The 25,807-nt window shown below is 44.4% G+C and overlaps 1 protein-coding gene and 1 long non-coding RNA gene across 8 annotated transcripts; both read left to right on the top strand.

Moving 5' to 3' along the window:
- Nucleotides 1-2,727: 2,727 nt before the first annotated feature.
- LOC124684168 (lipid transfer protein EARLI 1-like) lies at nucleotides 2,728-3,108 on the top strand. The gene has a single exon (XM_047218551.1). The coding sequence runs from the start codon at nucleotides 2,728-2,730 to the stop codon at nucleotides 3,106-3,108; it is 381 nt and encodes a 126-aa protein (XP_047074507.1).
- A 15,294-nt stretch (nucleotides 3,109-18,402) lies between these two features.
- Nucleotides 18,403-22,445, top strand: LOC124697818. Of its 7 annotated transcripts, none has more exons than XR_007000829.1 (4): nucleotides 18,403-18,519; nucleotides 18,605-18,898; nucleotides 19,030-19,291; nucleotides 19,391-22,445. It is a non-coding gene; the product is annotated as an uncharacterized LOC124697818 (long non-coding RNA). The 7 variants fall into 7 exon arrangements; XR_007000832.1 differs by having other exon boundaries at nucleotides 19,030-19,529; nucleotides 19,698-22,445; XR_007000828.1 differs by having other exon boundaries at nucleotides 19,030-20,010; nucleotides 20,181-22,445.
- The last annotated feature ends 3,362 nt before the right edge of the window (nucleotides 22,446-25,807 follow it).

The raw sequence follows: 25,807 nt of genomic DNA, 5'->3' as shown, positions 1-25,807 counted from the left end.
AGTTAGTGTTTTTTTCGCTGAGGACTCATACTTGGAGTGGCGGGCTGTAAGTTTCGAATCACACAAATGGAAGATTAGATATGTCATATTTAGGTCAGGTAAAAGAGTGTGGATGATACATTTTTTTCGAAAAGGGGCAGCGCCCAGCCTCTGCATCAATATGATGCACACGGCTTTGGATGATACATGATGGGTGACCAATTTGTTTGACCCAAGGACAAGTATGGGAGCTTTCGGTCTGCATGTGCTTTCTTTAGGGATGCTAGTTTTTTTTTTCTCTTGTGCTGTAAACAGAAATTAGTTACAAACTTAATAAAGATGAAAAAGGAGATAAATACTGGTATGTACAACTTTTCTTTACACCGAAAAATGACATAAGTTAATTAGTTAAGAATTTAAGATAGACAAAAGAGAGACATACTGATCCCTAATTTCACACTGAAAATGCAAGACAATAATCGAGCGAATACCCGGGATCCCATGGCTTGTACTGAAGATAGCCAGACAAAAATATCACAAGTCTGACGTTGGGTACATTAGTACATCTGCAGAAAACATGGCACATCAAGCTCACATTCAGATCTGTTGACTGGCCATCTGTTTGGACCACCGGAGCAATAAAATCGGTTCTATTTGGATGAACAAAAGTTGGGTAACAAGACTGACATTGGATAATCTGCAGAACCGTTGTAGTCTCAGTGGCACATAAAGCTCATGGTTCATATGTGTTGACTGGCCATCCTCTTAAACCATGATCTGCAGAACTGTTCAAGGGTGTATTCTCGAGGAAAAAATGAGAGCAAGAAAATTGGTTGTAATTAGATGAAATAGAGTTATGTCTGCAAGTAGTATACTAGTATGCAATTCATTCGCAACCAATACTTGCATTTGTTCTCATACAAACAGCAGCCATGGCACAAATACAATAGTGCAAACTCCTGTCATGTGGCAACTACTCCAGCCATGTGCAGCTGCTTGTCTTCAGTCAAGCTCTACTGTCCATGTTGTTACCAAGCAAGGCAGAGCACAATTTTGGCCAACAACCATACAAAATTTGAAAGTAAAAAATATGAAACAATTGTTAATAGTCAAATGCATACATAAGTAGTGACGATTAGTTCTACGTATCAACAAAATGTCCCAACATACGTCTCTAATGCGGATGTCGCGAGAAAAATAAAAGCGTCCCATGGCTAGCACCTTTACATGCTTGTTTTCTTGTAGTGGGGACACACCCTCCTCCTACTCTCTCGTTGTTTGATTGCAACAACTGGCTGGAATCACCATGTTGCAATACCAGATATTTGATGAAGAGTGACATTGTACCTGTGTTATTCAGGTCAGGGAGTGGTGTTTTGGAACATGGGAGCATATGCTCCCAATATTTTGAAATGCATCTTACAGATATTTCAAATTTAAAAAATTGAAACAAAAAGTTTGCACGTATATCTTCACGTGCTACGTGCTCACAAAGTCGTTTCATGAAAAATCGACTTATCATGTGATGTGTGTAAAAAGACAAAATTCGGTGCTAAAAATAATACTTTTCACAAGATAAACTTTTTTTTACATAGACCTCAAAAATATTGTTTTTTCGTGAAACGTGACGAACGCACATATATTATAGAGATGTACATGTAGAACTTTTTGTCCAAATTTTTCAATACTTCGAAATATAATTTTTTGGTAGAGGGAGCATACGCACCCGGGAGCCGAATTGAATTTCTGTGTCATTCTTGTAATTCGAAAATTATTTGTATCTCCTATTATACCAGATATATATGCCTGATTTGCCGGTTATATGTCACCCAGGCAAAAAGTTGTATAACTAAGTAGTGTTCTTCTCGTTTGCATGAATAAGCCCTAGTATATGCAGATAATGTGTTCAACTGATTTTTCAAAATTTATTAGCCAATTGTAAAAATAAGTCAATCTCATAAACCAAAAATAAATAAACGCAATTGCATGTTTAAAAAAACGTTTTTCTGAAGCAACAACAGGTTTAATTAAAAGTCCAGTTGCAGGGAAGATAAAATTAGCCAACTAATTTTTTCCAAAAAATGCCCGCGCGCTCATTACGCCGAAAGGAAATCAGTCGGCTCATAATATTCTTCCGTGAAGGACAAGTAGTGGTCATGGAACACGACGCCGCAATTGTCACCTGAACCCTTTGGTAGCACCTCGATTGCATTGTCAAAATAAGATTTAGAAGGCGTGTCGTAGTTTGATGCGAATTGGATCGACGTGTTTGTGCTATTAGTATTAGATGTCATCTGATTTTGACATTGATTGGCCGGCGGAAGGTTCACGGGTGCTTGTATGTTTTGCTCCCAGAAATTGTTTTGCACGCAACTATAGCTAGTCTGACTGTATATATACCAGGATTTTCTATGAAGTGCATACTTCGCTATGGGTCTTCACGTGACGGCCGGCCCATTTGAATATACCCAATTTGCATGAATTGGCTCCTTTTTTTCGCACACCGTATCATTTTTTTGCAGTTCGATCGTACAAACATGTCACTTCAGCATGCAAATCATTGATTGCGCGCATGCCCCAACCCAACAGAAAAGACAAATCGCATGCCCATGTATGAACATCAGTCCCCTATAAATACCCTCTAAATCTCATCCATATACGTACCCACCCTGACACAGCCAAAGCAAAGCTAACACTACAGCTACTCACGCACGTACACTAGAGCTAGCGAGGTAGCTAGATCGAGCGATGGCGGCATCCAAGACGACGAGCAGCATCGCCGTAGCGGCGGCCGTCGTGGTCCTGCTGTGCCTGGGCGCGGGGCCGGCGGAGGCGTGCAACGGCCACCCGTGCCCGTCTCCGGCGGGAAAGTGCCCGGTGAACGCCGTGAAGCTGGCGGTGTGCGCGGACGTGCTGGACGGGCTGATCCACGTGGTGCTGGGGCCGCAGCCACCCAAGCAGCCCTGCTGCTCCCTCATCTCCGGCCTCGTCGATCTGGACGCCGCCGCCTGCGTCTGCCTCGCCATCAACGCCAACGTCCTCGGCATCAACCTCGACATCGACGTCGACCTCACCCTGCTGCTCAACTACTGCGGCTGCAAGGTGCCCAAAGGCTTCACCTGCGCCTGATCAGTCAGTCATCGAGCAGCCTACCAAGCTCGTGCTTGCATAGATGTGTCATGTGTGTGGCTGCGTGCATTGTAAAAGGAACATTCTCATACAGTACGTATGATCATCACCACCACGTTAATACGTACTCCTACGTATTAATTTCCAAGTCGTGTGTGCGTTGTAAAAGGAACATTTTCATCCAATAAAAAGGTCTAAAATTTGTGTTCAATAAAGTTTTGTCCTTTCTGAAATGATCTTTTTTTTACTACATAGATGATTCGGTCTTTTTTGACGCAAAGACAGTGGGGACGAAGGCCCCCACTGCGCCGTTTTTATTTTTTATAAATAAGAGGAAACATATTTACAAAGGTCTGCACAGTCCAAAGAAAAAATAAAGAGGGAAAATTACAAGTGATCTATCCAGTCCTGCATGCCTTCTTTAAGGCTGGGTTTAACCCTATGCCTTACTTGAGATATGGATAATTTAAAAAATGCAAAACATGTCTCAATGTCCCTCTGGTCATTTTCGAAAATGATCCTGTTTCTCTGATTCCAAATACTCCAACACCCCACCATCATGGACTCTTTGAAAAAAATATTGTTGGATCTATCATTTGCTTCAGTGAGCATTTCCATAATTTGAAGATCAGTGTTCCATTCAATTCCTAGCATCCACCAAAAATTTCTGCTGAAGTCACACTCAAAGAATAAGTGTGTTATAGATTCTTCTGCATTGTCATCACAAAGTATGCAGTTTGAAGATTCAATAAAGAAGTTCTTGCGCTTCATAAGATCTTTAGTATTTAGCATGTCTTGTATCAGCAGCCAAAAGAAGAATTTATGTTTTGGCAAGCAAGCAGATTTCCAAATCCACATGAATGGTGTAGGTGCTGTGCCTGGATTAGTGATGGCAAGATATACCTTCTTTGTCGAGTATTTGGGCAAGATTCATTTATCCTTCTCCATTGCTGACTTTTCCATTGAGGTAATAAGAGAATTAAATGAATTTTGCAGTCTGGTACATTGCTCATATGCAATAATAGACAGTGGGGTATGGAACATTTTGTACTTATCCTGCTGCATCTGATGTACTGCCTGCTGAAGTGTGTTTTTTTGTTCTTTGCAAAAGAAAATAGCTAAGGGAATTTGATATGTAGAGATGAGTCATTCCATTTATCTGACCAGAGAGGAATACTTTGTCCATTGCCTGGGGTAACTACAGTTAGTTGTTTGAATTCATCCAATAGTGCAGTACAGCTACGCCACCAATGGGATCCTTTCTTGATGGTTTGATCCGGCAGTGCCCCAGAATCATAATAAGCTCTCCATATAAGTTGTACCCGAGGAATGTTTTGACAGTTATAGAACTTATATAGATTTCTAATCAATAGGACTTTGTTTTGTTGCTTGAGGTCTAGCGCACCAAGTCATCCAGCTTTCTTGGGTAGACAAACTTTTTCCCATTTAACAGGACAAGATCCACTTTTATGTATATCTTTTCCATGCCATAGAAAATTCCTGCTTGCTTTTTCCACATGATCAATATGTGTGTCATGGAGTTTCATTGCACCCATGACATGGTTTGGCATAGCAGCAATAATTGATTTGATTGCCACCAGTCTTGCACTGTATGACATAAGGTTTGCCAGACCTGAAAGTCTCTTATCAATTTTTCATATCATAGGAGTGAGATCATCTACTTTCGGCCTAGTGGTGCCCATTGGTAAACCAAGGTATGTAAAAGGTAGTGCTTCTACTTTGCAACCAAAGCTAGCTACAGGCTCCTGACATTTCTGTGTAGAGGTATTGATAGGTACCAGAGAGGATTTGTGGTAATTGATTTTGAGACCAGCGGATATACTGAAATCTTGTAGCAGGGTCTTCAGATAGCATATTTGGTCTACATCAGCTGGCATTATCTGTAGTGTGTCATCTGCAAATTGTAGTATGGGATATTAATGGCGCTTCGGTGATGGCGTCAGATAATATTGCCGAGCGTTGTTGTGGAAGCGGTTGGGAAACCCCAAGAGAAAGGTGTGATGAGCACAGTAGCAAGTTTTCCCTCAGTATGAAACCAAGGTTTAATCGACCAGTACGAGAAAGGCGTGACTTCTGAAGGTGTTGCTGGCTGACTAGTGGCAGGGTGCACTACCGGCGTCAGCAACAACGTGGAACCTACACACAACACAACCAAAATACTTTGCCCCAACTTACAGTGAGATTGTCAATCTCACCGGTTTGCTGAACACAAAGAATTAGAAGTATCGAATGGAAGAAGATGTTTGCAGAAAGTAAACAAAACAGGATTAAAGTTGAATTTATCAGTAAAGGAAATAGGACCGGGATCCAGAGTTCACTAGAGGTGTCTCTCCATAAAGAAATAGCATGTTGGGTGAACAAATTACAGCTGGGCAATTGATAGAATATCGACCAATACATGACAAAATGATTACTATGAGATTTGATATGGGCATTACAACATAATACATAGACCGTAATCCAACTGCGTCTATGACTAATAATCCACCTTCAGGTTAGCGTCCGCACCCCTTTCAGTATAAAGTTGCAAGCAACAGACTATCGCATTAAGCAATGTGTGTAAAGTAAACAATAAAATTATCTTTGGATAAAACATTGTTGTTTTCTCCCTAGTAGCAACATCACATCTACAATCTTAGAAGTTATAAAGTTACTCTCCCAGAAAACTAGAGACACGAACCTGCTATCGAGCATAAAACTCCCATCTTGGAGTCACAAGTGTCCACTTGGCCAGAGTTTCTACTAGCAACGGAGAGCATGCAATATCACAAATGACATATGACATGAATATATAATCAATCTCAACATAGTATACAATATTCATCGGATCCCAGCAAACCAAACATATAAGATTACATAAAGATGATATTGATCATGTAGAGCAGCTCACAAGATCGATACATGAAGATAAAATGTGGAGAAGACAACCAGCTAGCTACTGCTATGGACCAATAGTCCAGGGCTGAACTACTCACGCATCACTTTTCTGAAATACAAAACAGCAGAAAACACTAGCACTGTGGCATCTTGTCAATAGGTTAGTGCCGGCAAATACATAAAAGTGCCATGAAGTGTAAACAAAAACATATAGCAATTGGTGTAAAACAAATATGGAGCATCTAAAATTATAGATACGTTTGCAACATATCATAGTTCTCGTTTGCTGTGGCTGTTACCTTGTGAGGCCCTAGTTTTGTGTGTGTCTGTGCAATGCATCCTTGTAAGCTGGGTTCAGCATCTTGTATCCGTTTCACCGCTAAGGGTGTTATTAATTTAACGTCGAGCCTTTGGCCTTTTATCTAAAAAAAAATCATGCTTTTAAGTTCTAACTGTCGAGAGAGTGTGTGATGTGAGATACACAAGTGGCTAAGTGGGGGTTAGTTGTAAAATGTGTGTGTGTGGGGGGGGGGGGATAAAGAATACATCCACAAGGACCTACTATTTCGCTCGCGCTTTCTTGCCCATACACTATTTAGTTGATGAATGATGAGTAGCTAAGTTTTTAAAAAGTCGAACTGATAGAAATGGTTAGGTTGTATATTTTAACGCACCTCCTGTTAGACGTGAGATCAACATACGGGGAGAATGTGTGGCTATTTCGACATGGTGTGAGTTGCGTACGTAGAAAAATGGACATCTTTATCTAATAAAAATGCTTAGATTTTATGTTCAATAACGTGTGGCTGCGGCCAGTAAGTTCCTTCCTTCATGATGGGTCATATGCCCATACCCGCTCTATTTCATTGGGGTCAGCTGACCCCGCGCCTATGCAGCAACTCCATCCCTGCGTAGATCTATATCTTCTGAATCGGAAGATGGCTATCTCGAAGGACCATGAGGTGGTGCGGTGTGGTATCTACTACATCAATTACAATGGGTCTCGGCGGCACAACAAGAGCATCTGGCTATACCCAAACTTTTTATGGACGGAACAAGGCAATCGTACCTGCAAAAAAAACTGAGATTGATGGTCATTCTTGACGGCACCTTGATACATCACTTTGTATATCCCCAAAATGGTGTTATTTGTGGCGCCTATATGTGCGGTGAAGCATTTGTACATGGGTCCCACATCGGTTTTCGCTCATCCGACTCAGATTTGGAATGGCTCCTCCTGAAATTTGACCACTACTCGCACATAGATACAAATATCTTCCCCTACCCTTTCTAGCATTTCCCCTCCCCCTCTTACACACTAAACCCCCGACATTGTAGCCACACACCAATTTCATCGTCGATGTCGGTCAACGACAGATAAAAATCACTCCCATCCACATCCGTCGTACTCATAACTCCCTCCCCTCCGCGTCGATGCCCCGATGACTCAAATCCTGCAATTCGTTGGTGCTCTACTTAATCGACGTCACCGAGGCCAGTAAAGATATGTCCCCCACATGTACTCTAATGTGATCCCACCATCCCGCCTTGTGTATACTCTATCTATCTATGTTTTGGACATGTTGGTCAAAACCAAATTACTTACCCTTATATGTTAATTTGTTTTGTGAATAGATGGCATGTCGAGGGAAAACAAAGACTTCTTCGCAGTAGCAACAAGTTTCAGTACAAGCAGGATATGAACAATGAAGATTGAAGCGCATAGAAGCGAGCAATGCAAAACTTGCGGAAAAGAATTTTGCGCAAAGGTTCCTTACAAGGTCATCCTCTCATGAAAAACCAGTGCATCTGAGGATGACAACAAAAATGAGGATGAAAGTTGTCGTAATGAGGAACGATAATTTGAAACTTTGGATGGTGGTGATTATGGCGGTAAAGGTACATGGTACAAAGTGGGCTACATCTTTGATGCATGCTTATAACTATATTTTAGTGCAAACTAAGCTAATCGTCCTTCATATATACTGCAAACTAAATTTTAGTGCATACTGAGCTACATACTAATAATATAGTGCAAATAAAGCTACATGTTATAACATGGTGTGAACTGAGCTACATATTTGACGGAAATTCAATTTGGCTCCCGGGTGCATATGCTCCCTCTATCAAAAAATTATATTTCGAAATATCGAAAAATTTGGACAAAAAATTCTACATGTACATCTACATAATATATGTGCTTTCGTTAAGTTTCACGAAAAACCAATATTTTTTGTGGTCTATGTAAAAATAAGAAAGTTTATCTTGTGAAAAACATTATTTTTTGCACTGAATTTGTCTTTTTTACACACGTCACATGATAAGTTCATTTTTTATGAAACTATTTTGTGAGCGCGTAGCATATGTGAAGATGTACGTGCGAATTTTTTGTTTTAATTTTTTTGAAATTTAAAATGTGTGTAAGGTCCGTTTCAAAATATAGGGAGCATATGCTATATAACTTCTTTGTATGTGACTTGAAATGTGCAGTTTAATCCTACCCCGCGCTTCATCTATGCATCCTTGATACATGTAGTGTGAGGGGTCCTACTAAGATGAGATCAATAACATGGAGTAATGATATGTTTGAAATCTACATGAAATTCAATGGATTAAGTCATCCTTCAAGTTTACGATCGGAGAAAAGTTGATCAGAATCAGCTGTAGTTACAAACCGTGTGCCTCAAATTACAAAAATATTTCAATATTGATAATTTGTGTAAATATTTGGTGATGAGGTCTGCTAGAAAGTGAAGAAGGAGCATTTCAAACAAGAATTGTCTATTAAGGAGAATATTGCAAATAGTTCGCTAGAAAAAATCACCAACAAAACCAGGCAGCGCCGTGTGAGTACTGAAGTTTGGAGTCCACCCAGAAAAAAAAAAAGCTCAAAGTAATGCTACAAACCGCGCTAATCAGTCAGATGCCCGCCATACTTCTGGATCAATGAGTTTTGTCAGGGCGAGGAATATAGGGTGAGAGTATCATCTATAATTGTTTACATATGCTTGGTCAATAGGAAATTAGGGGGTTTACTAGATCAGGATTTTAACTGATATTCTTTTTTGGATGTTTACATAGAGAGAATGTCCGTCCAATTATGCGAGTTGGACTATACAAGCCACGCACACAATAAACACAATATATTGTTGATGAAGTGGCTGAGTCAAATATAATATGCTCTTCACTATCTTCGTACAAATGATGCATATATTAAAGTTGAATGCTAGTACCAATTCAAACTCAAATTATACTGCGCAATATTGTAGGTCAAATTAACATGTAAGATGAACATTAGACTTGATCTAGGCCTTGAGTTTAGAGATATTGAACCTGGTTACCTTTATGCTCGTGTATTTACCAAAGATGCCAAAGGCAAAAATTATGCGTCAGGGTTGTTACCTCATGCCTTCAAGATGGTGGAGATTTCAAGACAATCAGCTAGGTGCCAAGTAATAATAAGCGAGAATGTATGGCTTAGGGCGTCTAGTGCCGAACTTCTCACCAGGATGGATGACCTAGCTGGGAAAATGAAAGCAATGCATAGGTGGTTGGATAGTCAAATCCAATTGCATGAACCGATCAGTGATAGAAAGGCAGTCCCATATCCCAAATACACATACTAACCTAGAAGAATGCGCGTAAACCACTGTTTGAACGATACCGCATATCAGCGGCCTTAGAGCATCTCCAGTCGTCTCCCCTAAATCGTCTCCCAAAGATATTTGAAGCGCGCCGGATAAAAAAAATGTTTCCAGCCGCGTTTCCCAAACCCGATTTTTGTCCGGCGCGCCCGATACGGTGTTCGGCGCCCCCGAGCCCGTCCCCGCTACACAGGGGACGCTCCGGGGACGCCGGACACACCGAAAAGCGAGGCAGAGAGTGGAGGGACCGACGCGTCAGCGGCACATTGAATTTTAACCTAACCGTCGCCTACCTTGCGACGGAAGTTATTGGTGCGCAGCGACGGTGCAGTTCCCGCGAGGCGCAACAAAGCGTCTCGTCGCGCCTAGCTCTGCGTGCCGGCCGCTGCTCCCCCGCCTCCCTCCGGCCTATAAAAAGGGCCGCCTCTCATCGTCCCTCTCACACACAAACCCTAACGCCTCTCTCCCCAACCCTAGCCGCCACCATCTCAAGAGTCGACGACATGGCGGAAGAGCTGCACGCTCGCCGGCGCCTGCGACGCCGTCGTCGTCCTCATCGTCGGACATGCAGGACGAGGAGGGCCCCGTGCTGTTCGAGTTCATCGTCGTCCTCAAGGGCGACCCACACGATATCCAGAGGCTGCCGGACACCTTCGCCGACTTCGTCACCGGCGACGACCGCCCGCGCTCGCTGCATCTGCGGGGGGATGACTACGGCTGCTACCGGTGGATCGTCGACGTGATCTACGACGGGCGCGACAAGATGTACCTCCACATCGGCTGGGAGAAGATCGTGGAATATTTCTTCTCTTTATTGAAATAAAAATGCAAAATAACAAAAAAAAGAGTATTTAAATGTTTGGGGCGCGTTTGGGGGACGCGGCTGGGGAGCGACGTCCCCCAAACGCGACATGAACGAAACACGTCCTCCAAACGCTCAATCCGGCGCCGTTTGGGGGACAGTTTAGGGGACGAGACTGGAGATGCTCTTAAAATCCAACAACAGGGGAGTGCCCAACCAGGTTTTACAAATCTTATTTCTCCACCATCATTAGCCAAGGTATGTGCAATAAATAGCTAATGAGTGACAGATCTAGCATGAGCAAATCTTGTCCACTTAAACATTAGATCTACAACCTACAAGCAAGAACAGACTGAATCCGACAGCATACGCTCCAAGTACCTACCAAATAATACAAAGGCGAAGCACCTATAGTAGCAACGGCAGAAGGAGGGGAAATAATTAACCTCACATGGTTCAAAGTACGCAGCTTCTTCGTACAAGGCTTCGATCTCTGCGTACCATTTCTTCCTCTCTGCAAGCTCTGTATCTTTTAGGTCAGCCACGGGTGCCACCACCTCCTGATTCGCATCCGCCACCACCGCAACCGCAACGCCGAGCTCCGCTCCTGCCCCCTCCCCCAAACCCGCATCCGTCGCCGCCTTCGAGTTGGCAATCACCGGATATGCGCCTCTTTCTTCAAGAAAGTGAAATGAGTGGGGGGAGAGGGAGGGATCGAGCGGAGGGAGCTAGGGTTTTAGGTGTGTCCACTTGTGGGGTGCGGCCACACGTGTGGGTGTGTACCCTCTCTCCTTCCCTTTCTCCTCGCGCGTACAAATGGGCCGAGCGGGTCTATACAATTTGTTGTGACTGGGTTGGAACTACCCAAAAGAGGCTGCAATTACCATCCTAGCCCTAATCGGGATTTAATCACAGCCGTCATTGTGTTTAGGAGCAAGACAATGTTTCGGCCAGGGGGTCTATGGAAGCATACGGCTAAGATATTACCATTATATATGCCCTTATGTATATTAAGTTCTTTAACAAATTTATGTGCTCACATATCAGTTATCAGCAGCACGAAACAAAAAACCAAATTCTGTTTTTTTCTTTTTTTTCGAAACAAACCAAATTCTGTTTAGAAAGCACGATCAACCTTCTGCGCATACGAAAGCTACCATACATGTCCTTCCGGTCAACGACTGGTCATCTGTGCCATGTATCATCCAAACCTTTTAGAGAAAAGAACTGCATTGTCCACACTAGTACAAAACAGGTCTTTGGTCCCTGGGAGCTGTAGTCCCGGTTTAAAAACGAACCGAGACTAATGGAGGTTATTGGTCCCAGTTGGTACTACGATTCGGGACTAAAAGGGTGGTGGCAGGCTGCCTACGGGCAAAAAACTTTTAGTCCCGGTTCGTTTTACCAATCGGGACTAAAGGTCTACCCTTTAGTCCCGGTTCGTATTACCAACCTACTATTAGGAAAAATTGACAAATTTTAATTTCAAATTTTTTTGCATAAAAAGTTTAGGAAAATGGTAAAATGGCATTAATTTTTGCATACGACGTTAGAAAAAAGCGTATAATATATCAAAATGATCGTGGGAAAAAGTTACATCTGGATTCACCCGGGTTTACCCAGTTAGCCAATTTTTAGATTCTCAAAATTGCAAATAAAAATATGAAAGCAGGAAGATTTTAGTTTTTGCTAGAATTTAGGATTTTATATTTTTAATTTTTTTAAATTAATAGTTGCATCATGCATAAAGATTACTATTACTTAACAATAAAGTTACCCAATTTTTAGATTTTCAAATTTTCAAGTTTGGCCAAAAAAAATTAAAATTAAAAACAATTATAATACAAGTTAAAAAAATTAATATTAAAAAAATTAAAATTATAATACAATTATCACAACATGTTACTACGTCATTAGTTTTGTTTATTAAAATAATTATTTGGAATTCGAACAATAAATAAGTGTGACATCGACCAAGATGTTAATATGATTGATATGATACTAGTATCACAACATGCGCGCGAAGCACTTGGAAGCCGGACGGGAAAGAAACTTGGAAGTTAAGCGTGCTATTGCTCGAGTAGTGGGAGGATGGGTGACCGAGCGCGAAGTTTGACCACGAGTAAGTAATGTGACTAGAGATTAAGTGTAGTTAGAGACTAAACTTGTCAAATAACTGAAATACTAGAAATTCTGAAAAAATAGAAAAAAGAGGGAGCGAAAAATAATTAGAAAAATAAAAATAGATAAAAAAATAACGAAATAGCCTTTAGTCCCGGTTGGTGTTACAAACCGGGACTAAATGTCATTTGCCTCGACGCACGACAGCTGCCCACGTGGCGGGATCTATAGTCCCGGTTTGTTTTACAACCGGGACTAAAGGGAGGGGCCTTTAGTCCCGGTTGCAAAACCGAGACTAAAGGCTTTTGGCTCTTGGGTGCAACGCACCCCCATAGACTAAAAAAATTATAATAATTTAAAATAGTCAAAAAATTATTTGAATTTTCCTGGAAAACAAGGATGATCAAGTTTGTACTCGTAAAAAATATGTTTGGAAACGAAATTATTCCCATGGTCTCCAAGGCAAAAAAGACAAAATTATTACAAATATATAGTGAATAGTATCTGGTCATGGGGCATTTCAAGTTTCTTTTTTTTACCCAGGATACAATAAAAGTAATTTCCTAGGAAAATATTTTGTTTCAAGTACAATACCTGATCATCTTTGATTTCCAAAAAAGTTTAAATTTTTTTAAACTTTTTAAAATTTATCTTTTTATTTTTCCAACTATAGGGGTGTGTGGCACCCGAGAGCCAATCTGCATAAAGGCTTTTGGCTCTTGGGTGCAACGCACCCCCATAGACTAAAAAAGTTATAATAATTTAAAATAGTCAAAAAATTATTTGAATTTTTCTGGAAAACAAGGATGATCAAGTTTGTACTCGTAAAAAATATCTGCATTTCCCTTTAGTGCCAGCTTTTATAAAGCTTGAAGGGTCAGGTTTCAGTTACAAGACGGATCTTCCTGGAAGGCTGAAACTACAATTATCTGGAGTCCTGAACAACAAACCCTATGAAAGATTCTCGAAAGAAAACAGAATGGCGTGCTAACGAACAGTGATCGGCTCACACTGCAGTCCTTAGGCGGTTAGGCCACACCCATAATAATCACATGAAATACCTACTACCCAAAGGCCAAAGTGATGACCTCGCTGCAGTCCTTTGGCCACATGATCAGATCGATCTCTCTCAGGCAGGGCCGGCCCTGAGGGGGGGCAGGCAGGGCGGCCGCCCCAGGCCCCCGAGATCCAAGGGGCCCCATTCAGGTATCACATGCATTAAGGAAGGACTTCATCTGGTGCCGCCACTAGAGGATTTAGGAGCTTTTTTCTCTGTACCGATTCACCTATCCAGGAAGACGAAGTACCGAGCGATCTCGGGTGCTCTCTAAGTGGGCTGTAACTTGGCCCATCTTTTCTGATTTTGGCCTTTTTCTCTTTTATACTACTATACGAGATAATATACAAGAGGATTAAGTGGGGCGGTACTGGTGGGCTAGACCATGTGCACACACAGTACGTGTATTCCATCCAGCGATGTTTGGTAATTTAAAAGAAAAAATCTACCGTTGATACTTTTGGTGCAAAATAGAAAAAGCTAACTGCTCTAAACTGCTTTAAAATCGAAATAACCAACATTTTGCTTTAGCGATAAGCCATGGCCCATGATACAAGGCAAACAATACACAATCACACCTCAATCAAAAAAGTCTTCTGTAATAAAAAAAGTTTGTAATTTAAGTTTGGATAACTTCTCAGAGAAGGTTGTGGCTATGTATAGGTGTCGAATTTACTAACTATTGTGTGTTGTACGCGTCGTCCTTTGACGGTTCTTTTCTTTCCAAAATGTTACAGATCATCGAACATTAGAAGTTTCGAAGAGGAGGTCTCACTTTCACTAATCACCGCGACGACACTATGCAATGCCAAGTCCACTAGTGACCATAAGAGTGATATTGATACGTCATCGTTAGTGATTTTGCATATATATAATCTATATATGTTAGAAGATTTTCTTAACATAATATGTACTAATTATTGACGGCAATATTTCCATAACATTTAATATTTATTATAGTGTTTGTATTAAGGGGCACTAGATTCTGATTTCGCCCCAGGCCCGTGAAATCCCAGGACCGGTCCTGCTCTCAGGACGTCCTCCTTGCTGAACATGCCAATGGACCGCAGGCGCACCGCCTCCTCGCTCAGCCAGGCACCCCCGTTCTGCTCCGAGATGAGCAGCGCGCAGGACATGGTCTTCCAGTTGCCGTCGGCGACGAGCTCCACCTGGCGGTCGCTCAGGGTCGTCCCGCCCTTCTCCCACGTCGCGATCACGCTGTCCCGGATCGACCTGAACCGCTGCGTCTCGACCATCGCGACGTTGAGCGTCGCCACCGCGCGCCTCACGGCCACGTCGTCCGCCGTCCGGTTCGCCGCCCTGGGCCGCGCGAGCTCGGTGATGGCGTCCAAGGCCGACTCCTTGCTGATGCGGAGGTCCTTGAGGCGCTCGTGGCCGCCGAGGAGGCTCGTGTAGTCGTCGTCGAAGCTCAGCCTCTTGGGGGGCACTGCCGGAGGGACGAGGTGGAGGTCGCCCGCGCCGCGGAAGGCGTGCCAGACTCCCTGGTCGGTGTACCCGGCGATGCGCAGGCTGTCTCCTCGCACGGCGAGGTAAACCTCGTCGGAGCCGCGGCCATACAGGTGGGGCCAGATCCATCGTGGCGGCTCGCCGCTGGTTTCTTCAGGGAGGACGCCGTGCGAGATCCAGTCCACGTCGCTGCTACCAGCATGAAAGAAGAACAGAGGGAGTTGGTGAGATTATTAGCGACGCTGTTCAAAACAATGCATGGGGAAATCACTTGTCCGACGCGGAAAATTGGACGCTAGCTTACGCGGACGGATCAGAGGTATCCACGCTAGACACCACCACCATCAGGAGGTTGGCCAGCAGGAGCACCACCACCATTAGGGAAAGCTTTGCAAGGGACATTGTTGATTGTTTACCTTTGTGTTGCTAGACGAGAAACCTAGCTTCTTATAAGCCAAGGAAGCAATGCAGGTAGTTCATGCCAATCGGGCACTAGTAGTACTACGTACTAGGCTGCTCACAAGAGAAGTTCTAGTGCTACGGATCGACTCGCCTTGTACGTAGTTCATGCCAATGGTATATGGTATGTTACATTTCATGCTTTAGTTAATTTGTCCGTTGGGATGTTGAATGCCAGGTGACTTACGTGTGTGAGATTACTTTCGTATCTCCTTTCGTGGCCATGTGACAAACTTTTTGACTGTGATAAGAGAAAGGCCGGGAGCCTTCTCAGTTTTTTCACGTGAAGCACGGCGGAGAAACATGGAATGAACTGAGGGAGACACAGAGAGGAAGTTGACCAACATGGGCGTTTCTCTCCAGTGAGTCAGGGTTTTGAGAGCGAAGCCAACACCACATCTCTCTCCTGGGTCGCTCTCGCGCGGGGGCGACTCCGGAGAGCCCAAACCCTAGGCCAACCACCCCCCTCACAGCCACCTCCCCTGGCCGCCGCCGCCGCCGGCACCGGCGGTGGTGGCGGCGCCCTGCTGCCGAAGGCGGAAGGGAGTGGTGGGCGCGCCCCGGTGTCTCCTCTGCGCGCGGAGAGGCGGCGACCTGGCAGCTGGCGCGGCGCGGCGGCGGCCTGGCGGCGGGCGCGGCGAGGCGAGGTGGTTTCCGGGCCGGCGTAGCATGCCTGTGCTGACCGGCAGCGGAGGGGGCGGTCGGCTCGCGTCTGGAGGAGGCCGCGCCCTGGCGGGCTCGATCCGGGCCTCACGGGGCCGGTCCGGGCGGACGACCGCGTCCTTCGGGCGGGGTGGTGCTCGCCCGTGGCGCGGGGAGCGGCGAGGGGATGGCGTGGCGGAGGCTCGTAGGGCACCGGTGGAGAGGTGGTTGCAACGGCGGCTGCGAGGAGCTCCCGCTGCTGCGTCATGGGCGGCCGCGCTCAAGCGAGCGTCGGTGCGGTTGAGGCCGGCGGCGCTCAAGCGAGCGTCGTGGTGAGTCGGTCGCGCTCAAGCGAGCGGCAGCCTCATATCGGCGCGGTGGTGGACCGAGGTGGGCGGTTCTAGACGGGAGGCGAAGGCCGGCAGGTGCGGCGCCGGCGTGCCGCATCGCGCCCGGCTGCGCGGGTCCGATTGGGGCGAATCCGGGCCGCGCGGGCCGCGTCCTTCGTGGTGGCACAACGCCTCGCTCCGGCTGCTCTCCAATCTTGATGTGGCGGCGCGCTTCCTTTGCTAGCCGTGGCGGCGGACGAGGCCGAGCGAATGGCCAAGCGGCCTTGCTCCAATTCCGGGGACTCGGCGGCTCGGGCAGTTTGGAGGCTGCCTAGTTGAAGGCCGGAGGGAGGTGGGGTGCACACGGACTCTTGGTGGCCGGCGGGGTGCTAGTCCATGAAGCCGCCCTTGATGTTGCTCCGGCGAGGTATGTGTGGAGAGGTTGGGTGTGACCGAGGTGTGCCGGGAACTCGGTTCCAGCAAGGTGTGCGGTTCTCCGGATGAAAGTCTTGCTCGACTTCCGTCGATGCCGGTGATGACGTCACTTCGTGTGTCGTTTGCCTTGTTGAAGGCATTACCGAGGAGATCAATCACTTCTCCCGCTCTCGGTTCTTGTCTTTGGGTGAAAACCTAAATCCGCATGTCGGATTGGCGATGGCGGCATCCTCAATGTCGTTACTTCGGTGGAAGCATCGTTTCGGAAACATGGTACCGACGGGAGCACTCGGGCTGTGGTCAAGCGGTTGGTCGGGCACTTTCAATGGTGTGTGTTCTTGGGTCCGTGGTGCCTGGGTCTCGTGGGGTGCCCCGTGGTGGTGTTAGCGAGGAGCACTCTCGACATGCAGGCGGCGCCAGACGAGTCCTGTTTCCCGCCCTCTCAAGATCGGAGCGGCACATGCCGCCTCCCTTCGGTTATGTCTTCTCTCTCCGATGTTGTTGAAGACGGCGAACAAGCTCGTGGCAATGGTGATTGATTCAACATGTTTGGAGTGACCTTGGGGCTGTTGCAATGAAGTCGAAGAAGTCCCACCGTAAGCACGAGGGATGATGTCCGGTGACGTTGCTTGCCCTAGTGGTGTGCTTCTATGTTTGTGCCGCTCCTAGCCTCCCGGCGTTCTTTATGTCTAGCGGTGCTCTTGTTGATGTAAAGGTTTTCGCCCGGTTTTCCTTCAATAAACTGAGCAGTTCGGGTCTCCGTACCTTTTTCTTCTAATGCAATGAACACAGCAGTTCTCCTGCTGTTATTCAAAAAAAAAAAGTCAGGGTTTTGAAAAAACCGAAACTGGTACTTTTTAAAAAACAAATTTGCTGACACATACCTATGGTTTGCTAAATCTAACCAACACGACAGGTGCTCTATCTTCTACACATTGTCCATGGGCCATACCTATTTGTGGACCGGCCTGTCATTGGCTAGCGATGGTTCGATATGCCGTGCTGATCATATATATGCTGCGGCCGGTGCCTGCGATTTTCGTCAGCCGTACTGCACGCTGCATAGTCTGTTTGTTCGGTTCCTTGTGCAAACTCGTCTGTTGTGTTCTTGTTGAGTCTGCATCTAGGCCCTCTTCTCCTCTGGCCCTACATGACAGTCCTCTAGGCGGGTGAGCGACTCTGTGCAATAGTTGTTTCCCTCTGTTTGAGGTGGGTCCAGCGACAGGCCCGTTTGTATCTAGCGGCTTTTTGGTTTTATAGATTACGCTTCTGAGACCGCCGCTCTCTGCAGGTGGACCTGATTACATTCTGGGCCCGATGTCTGTGTCGTTTTGGCTTAAAAAACAGGTCAAGCGGAGCATAGTTGTTCTTTGCGTGTACACGTTCTATGCATTTTGTTTTTCTCTGCCCCCTTCTGACCGAGACCCAGACCCAGTCGATCGTCCCCGTTTTCAATTCGTCTTCCTCGAGCTCGCTGGGATAGTAGACCGCGCCGCCGCACCCGCATGATCTCCTACCCGCCGCCATTTCGTGCCCCCATGAAAGGATTTAGTTGAGGTGCGTCGGTTTCTTTTTAGGGATTTCTTCTCCAGTTTTATGTTGGTTTTGTGCCTCACCGTTCCCCCTATTTCCCCCCCTTCAGATTGGTCTGTAGAAGGGGCGCACAGTTGCAGATGCCAGGCCGTGAGAGCCGCCGCCGAGGATGGAAATGAGGAACACGCGATGGGAACGGGCACACCCACGCCGGCCGAGCTCCACACCATCCAGCCCACCCCTCTTCGTCGTGCACGGCCGAACGAGGGCGACTTCATTGGTGGTCTGCAACCCCGGCGAGGCGACAGCCAGCGGTTGCGACGTCGTCATCCTGTACCCTCCCAGCTCACGCTGGTCTGCGGCGAAGGGGTGCCATGGCGGCCGACGGGGATGTATTACCGAGGTACTTGGCCCGCTGTCCTCATGCCCTCCGCCTTGGAGAAAGGCACCATCTCCTTCTCCTTCCTCCAGGCTGCACCTCTCCATGTGAGCTAGCTCCTTTCTAATTATCCCCTCCATAATTTAATTCCGTAGGTAGGGTGTTGGTGGCCAGTCTCCAGATTTTAGACCAACGGTGAGCAGGCATCAGCAGCTGGTGTTGGTTGGAGAGACACAACGGGATGCATTTGCTGCGGCTAGGGGAGTCATCCTGCTCCTGGAAGCTGTTGTGCTGCCTCTCAGCACGACTGCTGGCCTGCATCTTCATCACATGTAGGTTAGAGTTGAGGACGATGTGTTCGTTGGTGACGCTTTTCAGTCACTTTGTCTGGCGCCATCAAGAACGAGGCCTTGACAGGTTCTAGATGTCTTCCCTGTTCTTGTTTTAAATTTTCGTGATAAGTCACTCCGGCCATGCTTTCTGATGACTTCATTGCTTATATGTTTTCTTTTTCAGTTTCATAAGTTACGGCCTTCATAGTACTTCCATAGATACATTGTAGCCGATACGCCTGTGATGTCTAGCGACAAGAGACCGGGAATCCTAGAAGCTCATGTCTGTCCAAGGATTCTCGACAAGCGTCCCCGTGAATTTCGTAATTTAGTTTTCCTTCTAAATTATAAATGTTGATAAGTATTATGTCCATAGCCTCATGTATATGTAGTTTGTCATTTGCGCAATGAATGGCTAGCGAAATTGCAAGATTAATGATTCATGTCATATATCCAATATTATTGTGATGAATGTTGTACTTTTTAATCAGGAATCATGCACGAAATTTTGTTGGTATCCTGATTGCCATTGTGGAAGCCGTGACCTGTGTCCTGTGGGAGCCAACTTGGACCTGGGAATGCTATTCTCATTACGCTTTGTTTGTTGGATCATTGTCTTATGTGATATGTCTAGATAAACATCTTAGGTGCTGACACACATTAATTGTTTCTTGCAGCTTCTACACAGGAAGTACACAGTGGAAATTTCATTATTAACCTTCTCGGCAAATGGAAATAATATGAATATTCTGGTCATTCTGTTACTACTAGTGGTCTTGCTTACAATGTGACTGCACCATCCAGGTGAATTATTGGTTATATTGCATTGCTACCTTTTTCCATTTTGTCGTCTAAGTTTTGGTTGCCCTAGAAAATGCTGTTACACTAACCATGTTATGTAAACTGCAGTTTAGCTGATATTCTGGCGAATCCATTCCATTAATTTTTGATTTTATTAACCTGAATCTGTACAGGTTCTTCACCGGCTATAGATTATTGCAGTGAGTATGTACACTAATTGGCAATGAATAGAGAAAAGTATCTTCATGTGGCAGGGTGTCGCCTTGTTGCAGATAACCATCTGGAGTTCATCACTAAGAATATATCGCCTCTACCTGGAGTTCAGCATTCAAAACCGGGTTGCCTAAAATTTAGTACGACCTCATGCCCATGTTCATAAGCACATATGTTTTTATACTTTGCTCTAATATGTTATGCCCGTCCAAAAAATTATTATTCTTCCTGCTTTGCCTACTAAACATGTATGATGATGGCATAATGCTTTACTTGGCATGATGATTTGCTTCCTATTGACTGTTTTGTCCGCACTGACTTCTGTATACGGCTCATACATTACATGCTAATCTACAGAGCAGCTTGCTTTAGAGATTTTATAATGAAAGATGGAAGAGGTACTGAATGAATTTTAAAGCATTGCTTAAAGGATCCAGATAGTTATGCTTTGGGTTAGTTTTTTTTATTAGGATCTCTCTAGGAACTTTTCCCTCTATACTGTGTTGTTGCCGCTGTAGGCCAGCAAGACGGTTGGTGTCGATGATGAAGATTGCTTGTTTTGTCTGATTATGAAATGATTTGGACACATATAGAGTATTACCGCCTTTAGCTTCCAAGGTATGTTACCATCCCATGCCCCATCTGCTTAGCTAACTTTTTTTGGTGAACTAGGATACTGGGATTAGCTAAATACAGTTATCCAAGAAGGAGATGACCCTCTTACAAGACCTCTGATTGGTGGATTCTGTTGTTGTCACTGTCTTGCATCATTCAGAGAAAAGTCAATTTATTTTTAGCGTTGTTTGCATGAAAATTTAAATATATAACATGGCAATATGTGAAGTGGAACAATTTATTAGTCCTCATAATGCCAGATTTGACTCCATTAACTCTGTAGGTTGCGCCAGTTTTTCAAGCTTCGATTATTAGGAGAACAGTGTGATAGGTGTTAATCATACAAAATATTGATCTAGCCTCATCAACAGTACTTAGGAAAATACAAATTTCATGCATTTACCAGTATAAAGCTCAGATAACATTGTTTAATATTCTACTCCCTCTGTTCGGTAACTGGCAATCAAAGTAACCCTACTGTTGTATTTACTCCCTTGTTTACACATATAAGAGCCATATTCTAACTGTATGCCATGTGGACATGTGGTACTTTGATTGTCTGCGCCCAAAAGCAAGGCTAGGGCCCAATTATGGCTCGACGTGTGGACCAATGAAAAACACAGAAGCAAGGCCAGCGCCCAGCCTCTCAAGATTAACCTTGCTGTAAGCACACTTACTGTAAGCACTTCATTTGATATGCCAAAATGCTCACTTATTGTCAGCCCGGTCGATTTAGCTTCCATAAATTTAATCGATATTAACTTCCAAATTTTACTGTGGTGCTTGTATGTTCACAGAGAACCATTGACATATGGTGTAGTGACAGTATTAAATACAACATTATTGTTTGTGGATGAAAAAATTATGCGTGGTTTTCAGTTTATGGTGATCTTTATTGTTATGTTCATTAACTTTTAGCGTTTGGGTATATTTGCTATGCTGCCATCTGCTTACAGGAAGGTGACTGACTGGTTGTTTTTTTCACCTGCTAATTATCAGATTGTTGATAAAGAAACAGTCCATTTATACAGCTACCCTTATCTCTTCATGCTACAAAACGAAAGAGATTTGGTTTTTTTCCTTATCTGAGTGCGCAGCAGCAATGTGTTATTTCTGTACACAATGATTGTTGCCTTTTGGTCACAACTGACTCTCCTCTTTTTATCTCAATTTTTTGTATTCAGATGTATTAAAAAATTACTCCTATTTGGATGTTCTTTGTTAAATATTGATGAAGAGTTCAGGTAGTCAACTGGATGAACATGCATCTTTTTTGATTGCTGAAGAACATGCATCTATCTTTACCAAGATGTGTAGATTCCATTACTTGTCAGAATATCCCTATGATCCTGTTGTTGATTTCTGTTGTAGATATCAGTATCATTTTCATACCACGACGATAATCTGCAAGACCAGCTTAGTTCAGAGTTTAGGCTGCTCCTGAATTTCATTCATGTGTGCATCTTTTGGCTATGTAAACTTGTAAAGCACGTGTGGTAGCTTAGTTCAGTTTTGATCCACTTTTCCATACATTTTTTTTTCATGTAAGATTGTTGGTTTCTGTAAACAACTAGGTCCCCATTTGGTATTTCTTTGGATACAAACCTGAATGCAAGTGTGTGTAGAATTCTGTGTGCAAGCAGAGTAGAGAACTTCATGAGCAGAGGAGAACTTCATTAACATCAGATTGATAGCTTTTCCATTGGACCATAATTGGCCTGCAACTGACCGGTGAGGAGGCGCCCCAAGGGGCGCCCCAACCACTAGTGTTCTACATATCTCAAAGTTTAGTTAAAGGCTACGCAAAAAATGTGATGGCTCTACAAGGTAAGGAAACAACTCTATTTTGCTCCTTGTATTCGGTCAAAATGTTATGCAGCTTTAAAAATGTCTCTGTGTCAGCGTATTAGAACCAAGTGCTGGCTTGGTGGCTAGAGCTCAAGATGTCGAGCCGGCCCATCCGGGTTCGAGTTGCAGAAGCGCTCGTTGACCAACAAGGTGGTATCCCGTGCTGAAAAATCACATGCTAGAGAAGTCTCATTTGTCTAACAACGTTCAACTAAGAGAGGAATCATTCACCCCTTAGTCAACGTTTAGTGCGTGCCAGTGCGTGTTTCCGACTATTCAAGAGAGGTGGAGTGAGATAGAGACATATAGAATGGACCCGTACAATGTGTCAATGTATGTGAGTTAGGGAGATTACACATTTAAGTGATGTATTTACTTTTTTTTTGTATACACTGCTTGGTCAAATTATACGTTGAGGCATGACTTATAAAATTCTTTTATCATCAAGTAACTTTCTCCACAAAAGCACATTTCACTATGGAGTAAGGTTTAGATCATGTAATGCAACGTTATCTCTGGTTTAACCATGCCAATTACTTCTATATTAGTAGTTTTTTTTATGTTGAGTTACGGCTTGTATAGTGGCTGACAAGATTTTTTTTTTCTAACTCACATCTGTTTGGTGCCCTGTCTATTTACTGCAATGTCTCTACTTTTAGGCTAAAATCGACAAGTACATTCTTCCACTACCCACCAATGTAAACACCGTCGATGTAAAATCTGACGATGAGATCCCAGAACCTAAGGAAACCAAGAGAGTTAAGAGGAGACTTTTTAACTACCTTAAGCAGTTTAGGAGCAGATCATCTCATGATACTGTTGTAGCTGGTGCTGTATTTACAGACCACAAATTAGCTAATAAACCAATATCTGGTCATATGTTTACAAGGTGGGGGATCTGTGCATCTTCACCGCCATGAATGCATGATGTATTGCATGGCTTGATAGTTCATCTTTCTTGCCTGAAGTGAGGTCTTTTTTATGATGTTAGTGTATGGTTGTGAAGGAACTTGGTCTATGTTATATTATGTACTGAAATTGGCAGTGAAATTGGTACAATAATCTAATGTGAACCTGATTACGTATATTTCTCAGTTAACCTCGTGATCTATATGCTATAATGGTGTTATTGTGGATGACATGCTCTGTGTATGTTGTGATTGTGATTGTGCTCATGCTTGTGCTTGTCAATATGTTGTGCTAATTGTTACTTGAATTTCCTGCATTTTATTTTCGCTTCTCTATTTGTTGCACTACCACTCTTCGATGGAGCCGTCCAAATCATCCTACCAGCTGGGGTCCAGGATCGAAAAGCGCCATCTTTGGGAAAAAAAAGAGAACGTCTAACATTCAGTCATCCTGCCAGCTGGGGTCCAGGCATGCTATTTTCTATACCATATCCTATACCGTATCCGGTGCACCACTTCGAAATCGGATACCCTTATCCGCCAGAATCTTTAAAATCGGATATGGATACCTTTAAACGGATCCGGCGCTGGTTTTGGTGCGGAAATTATCCTATCAGTACAACGGTACAATGGTAGGGAAGACTTGCATTCTCTTAGTTGTCTACTGTGTTTCGATGTTGGAAAAGTTGCCTGGAATTAGATATCTGGAATTTCCAGCCCTCTTTCCGTTGTTTGGAGTGGCTAAGGAATTAGAACGTGGAAAGTTGAAAAAAATTCCGAGCGCACCCTCCCACAGGCGTCGAGTGGGCTCTCTCAATTCCGACCTCCATCCCTCGAAAAGGCGTGGAAACTCGCGTCTCGTACCACTTCCTCTCTCCCGATCGCTAACCTCTCCCTCTCCTCAACAGAGACGAGCGCCACCTTGACCTGCAGCCACCGGCCGCCGCCGATGAGGGCGGTAAGACATATTTTCTAGCCTCCTCTCTCGCTTGCCGACCTCCTCTTCTTCTTCCCAGCCATGGGCGTACGTAGAGGGGGGACCGGGAGGGCCGTGGCCCACCCAGAATTTCTGAAGTTTTTCTGGTACCCCCTGGGAAAAAAACCCAATAAGCCCAATTCTCAGTCCGTTCCAAGCCGGAGACGATTTTATGAACTCACGGACCCAAGAACCAGGGCAAAACCTATACACCGACCAGGTCGGTGGCTACCGGCCACCGCACACCCCCTGGTCGGGTATGGGCTAGGCCCATTTGGGTCTGTTTAGCCTGTGCAGTTCGTTTTTGCTTTTGCTTTTTTCTTTTCTGGTTTCTTTTCTTTTTTCTGTTTTCGGTTTTGTTTATATTTTTTTAGATTCGAAAATTTTAATTTTTAAAAATTGTTCAAATTGAAAGAAAAAATTAAAAAATGTTCAAATTTGAAAACCGTTCAAATCTAAAACCGTTCAAATTTGAAAACCGCTCAAATTTAAAAACCGTTCATATATGAAATTTGTTTTAATTCAAAAATTGTTTAAAAAATTAAAATGTTTAAATTTAAAATTTGTTCAAATTTAAAAAATGTTCAAATGTAAAAAAATTTCAAATTTAAAATTTTTTCACATCGAAAATTGTTCAAATCCAAAAAAATTTCATATAAAAAAATAAAAAAACTAGGAAATAATGCTTTCAATTTTTCGAAAATATACAAATTTTGGAAATTTTTGTTTTTCCGAAAAAATTTCACATTGGCATTTTAAATTTTTAAAAAAGAAAAGAAATGAAACAGCAGAAAAGGAGAAAAACAGAAGAAAAAAAACGAAAACAAACGTCACTGGGCTGGCCCAACAGGCACCCTCGGGGGTGCGGTGCCTAGTCCGCACCGACCAGGGTGGTGTATAGCACCTCCCAAGAACCAGGTCACGAACTCACGAACCGACCTCACGCGATTCCCCACTGCCCGCCGTCGCCGCCGCCCGACCCTAACTGGCAACACCTCGACGCTCTCTGCCTCTCCAGCGCTGTTGTCCGCCCATCGCCGCCTGCCTGTACTCCCTCTGTCGCCGCTCTCCCCGCCAATCGCCGCTGCTGGGCTCGGCCGTGGCTCTTCGCGCCGGTCGGCGCTCTCCCCGGCCAGTCCCCGCCCACTCCCGCCAGTCGCCACACGGCCTGGGCGGCTCCAGCAGTCCAGTAGCCAGCACATGTACGCGTCCTCTGCTCACCATGAACCACTGACTGCTG

This window comes from Lolium rigidum, chromosome 1 (assembly GCF_022539505.1).
Source record: "Lolium rigidum isolate FL_2022 chromosome 1, APGP_CSIRO_Lrig_0.1, whole genome shotgun sequence".
Taxonomy (NCBI): domain Eukaryota; kingdom Viridiplantae; phylum Streptophyta; class Magnoliopsida; order Poales; family Poaceae; genus Lolium; species Lolium rigidum.
The sequence above is the reverse complement of the archived record's forward strand: the minus strand, read 5'-3'. Positions and strand labels throughout refer to the sequence as shown.

Bases quoted from the DNA above. Each gene is read 5' to 3' on its own strand.
- LOC124684168 (XM_047218551.1), top strand. From the start codon at position 2,728: ATGGCGGCATCCAAGACGACGAGCAGCATCGCCGTAGCGGCGGCCGTC.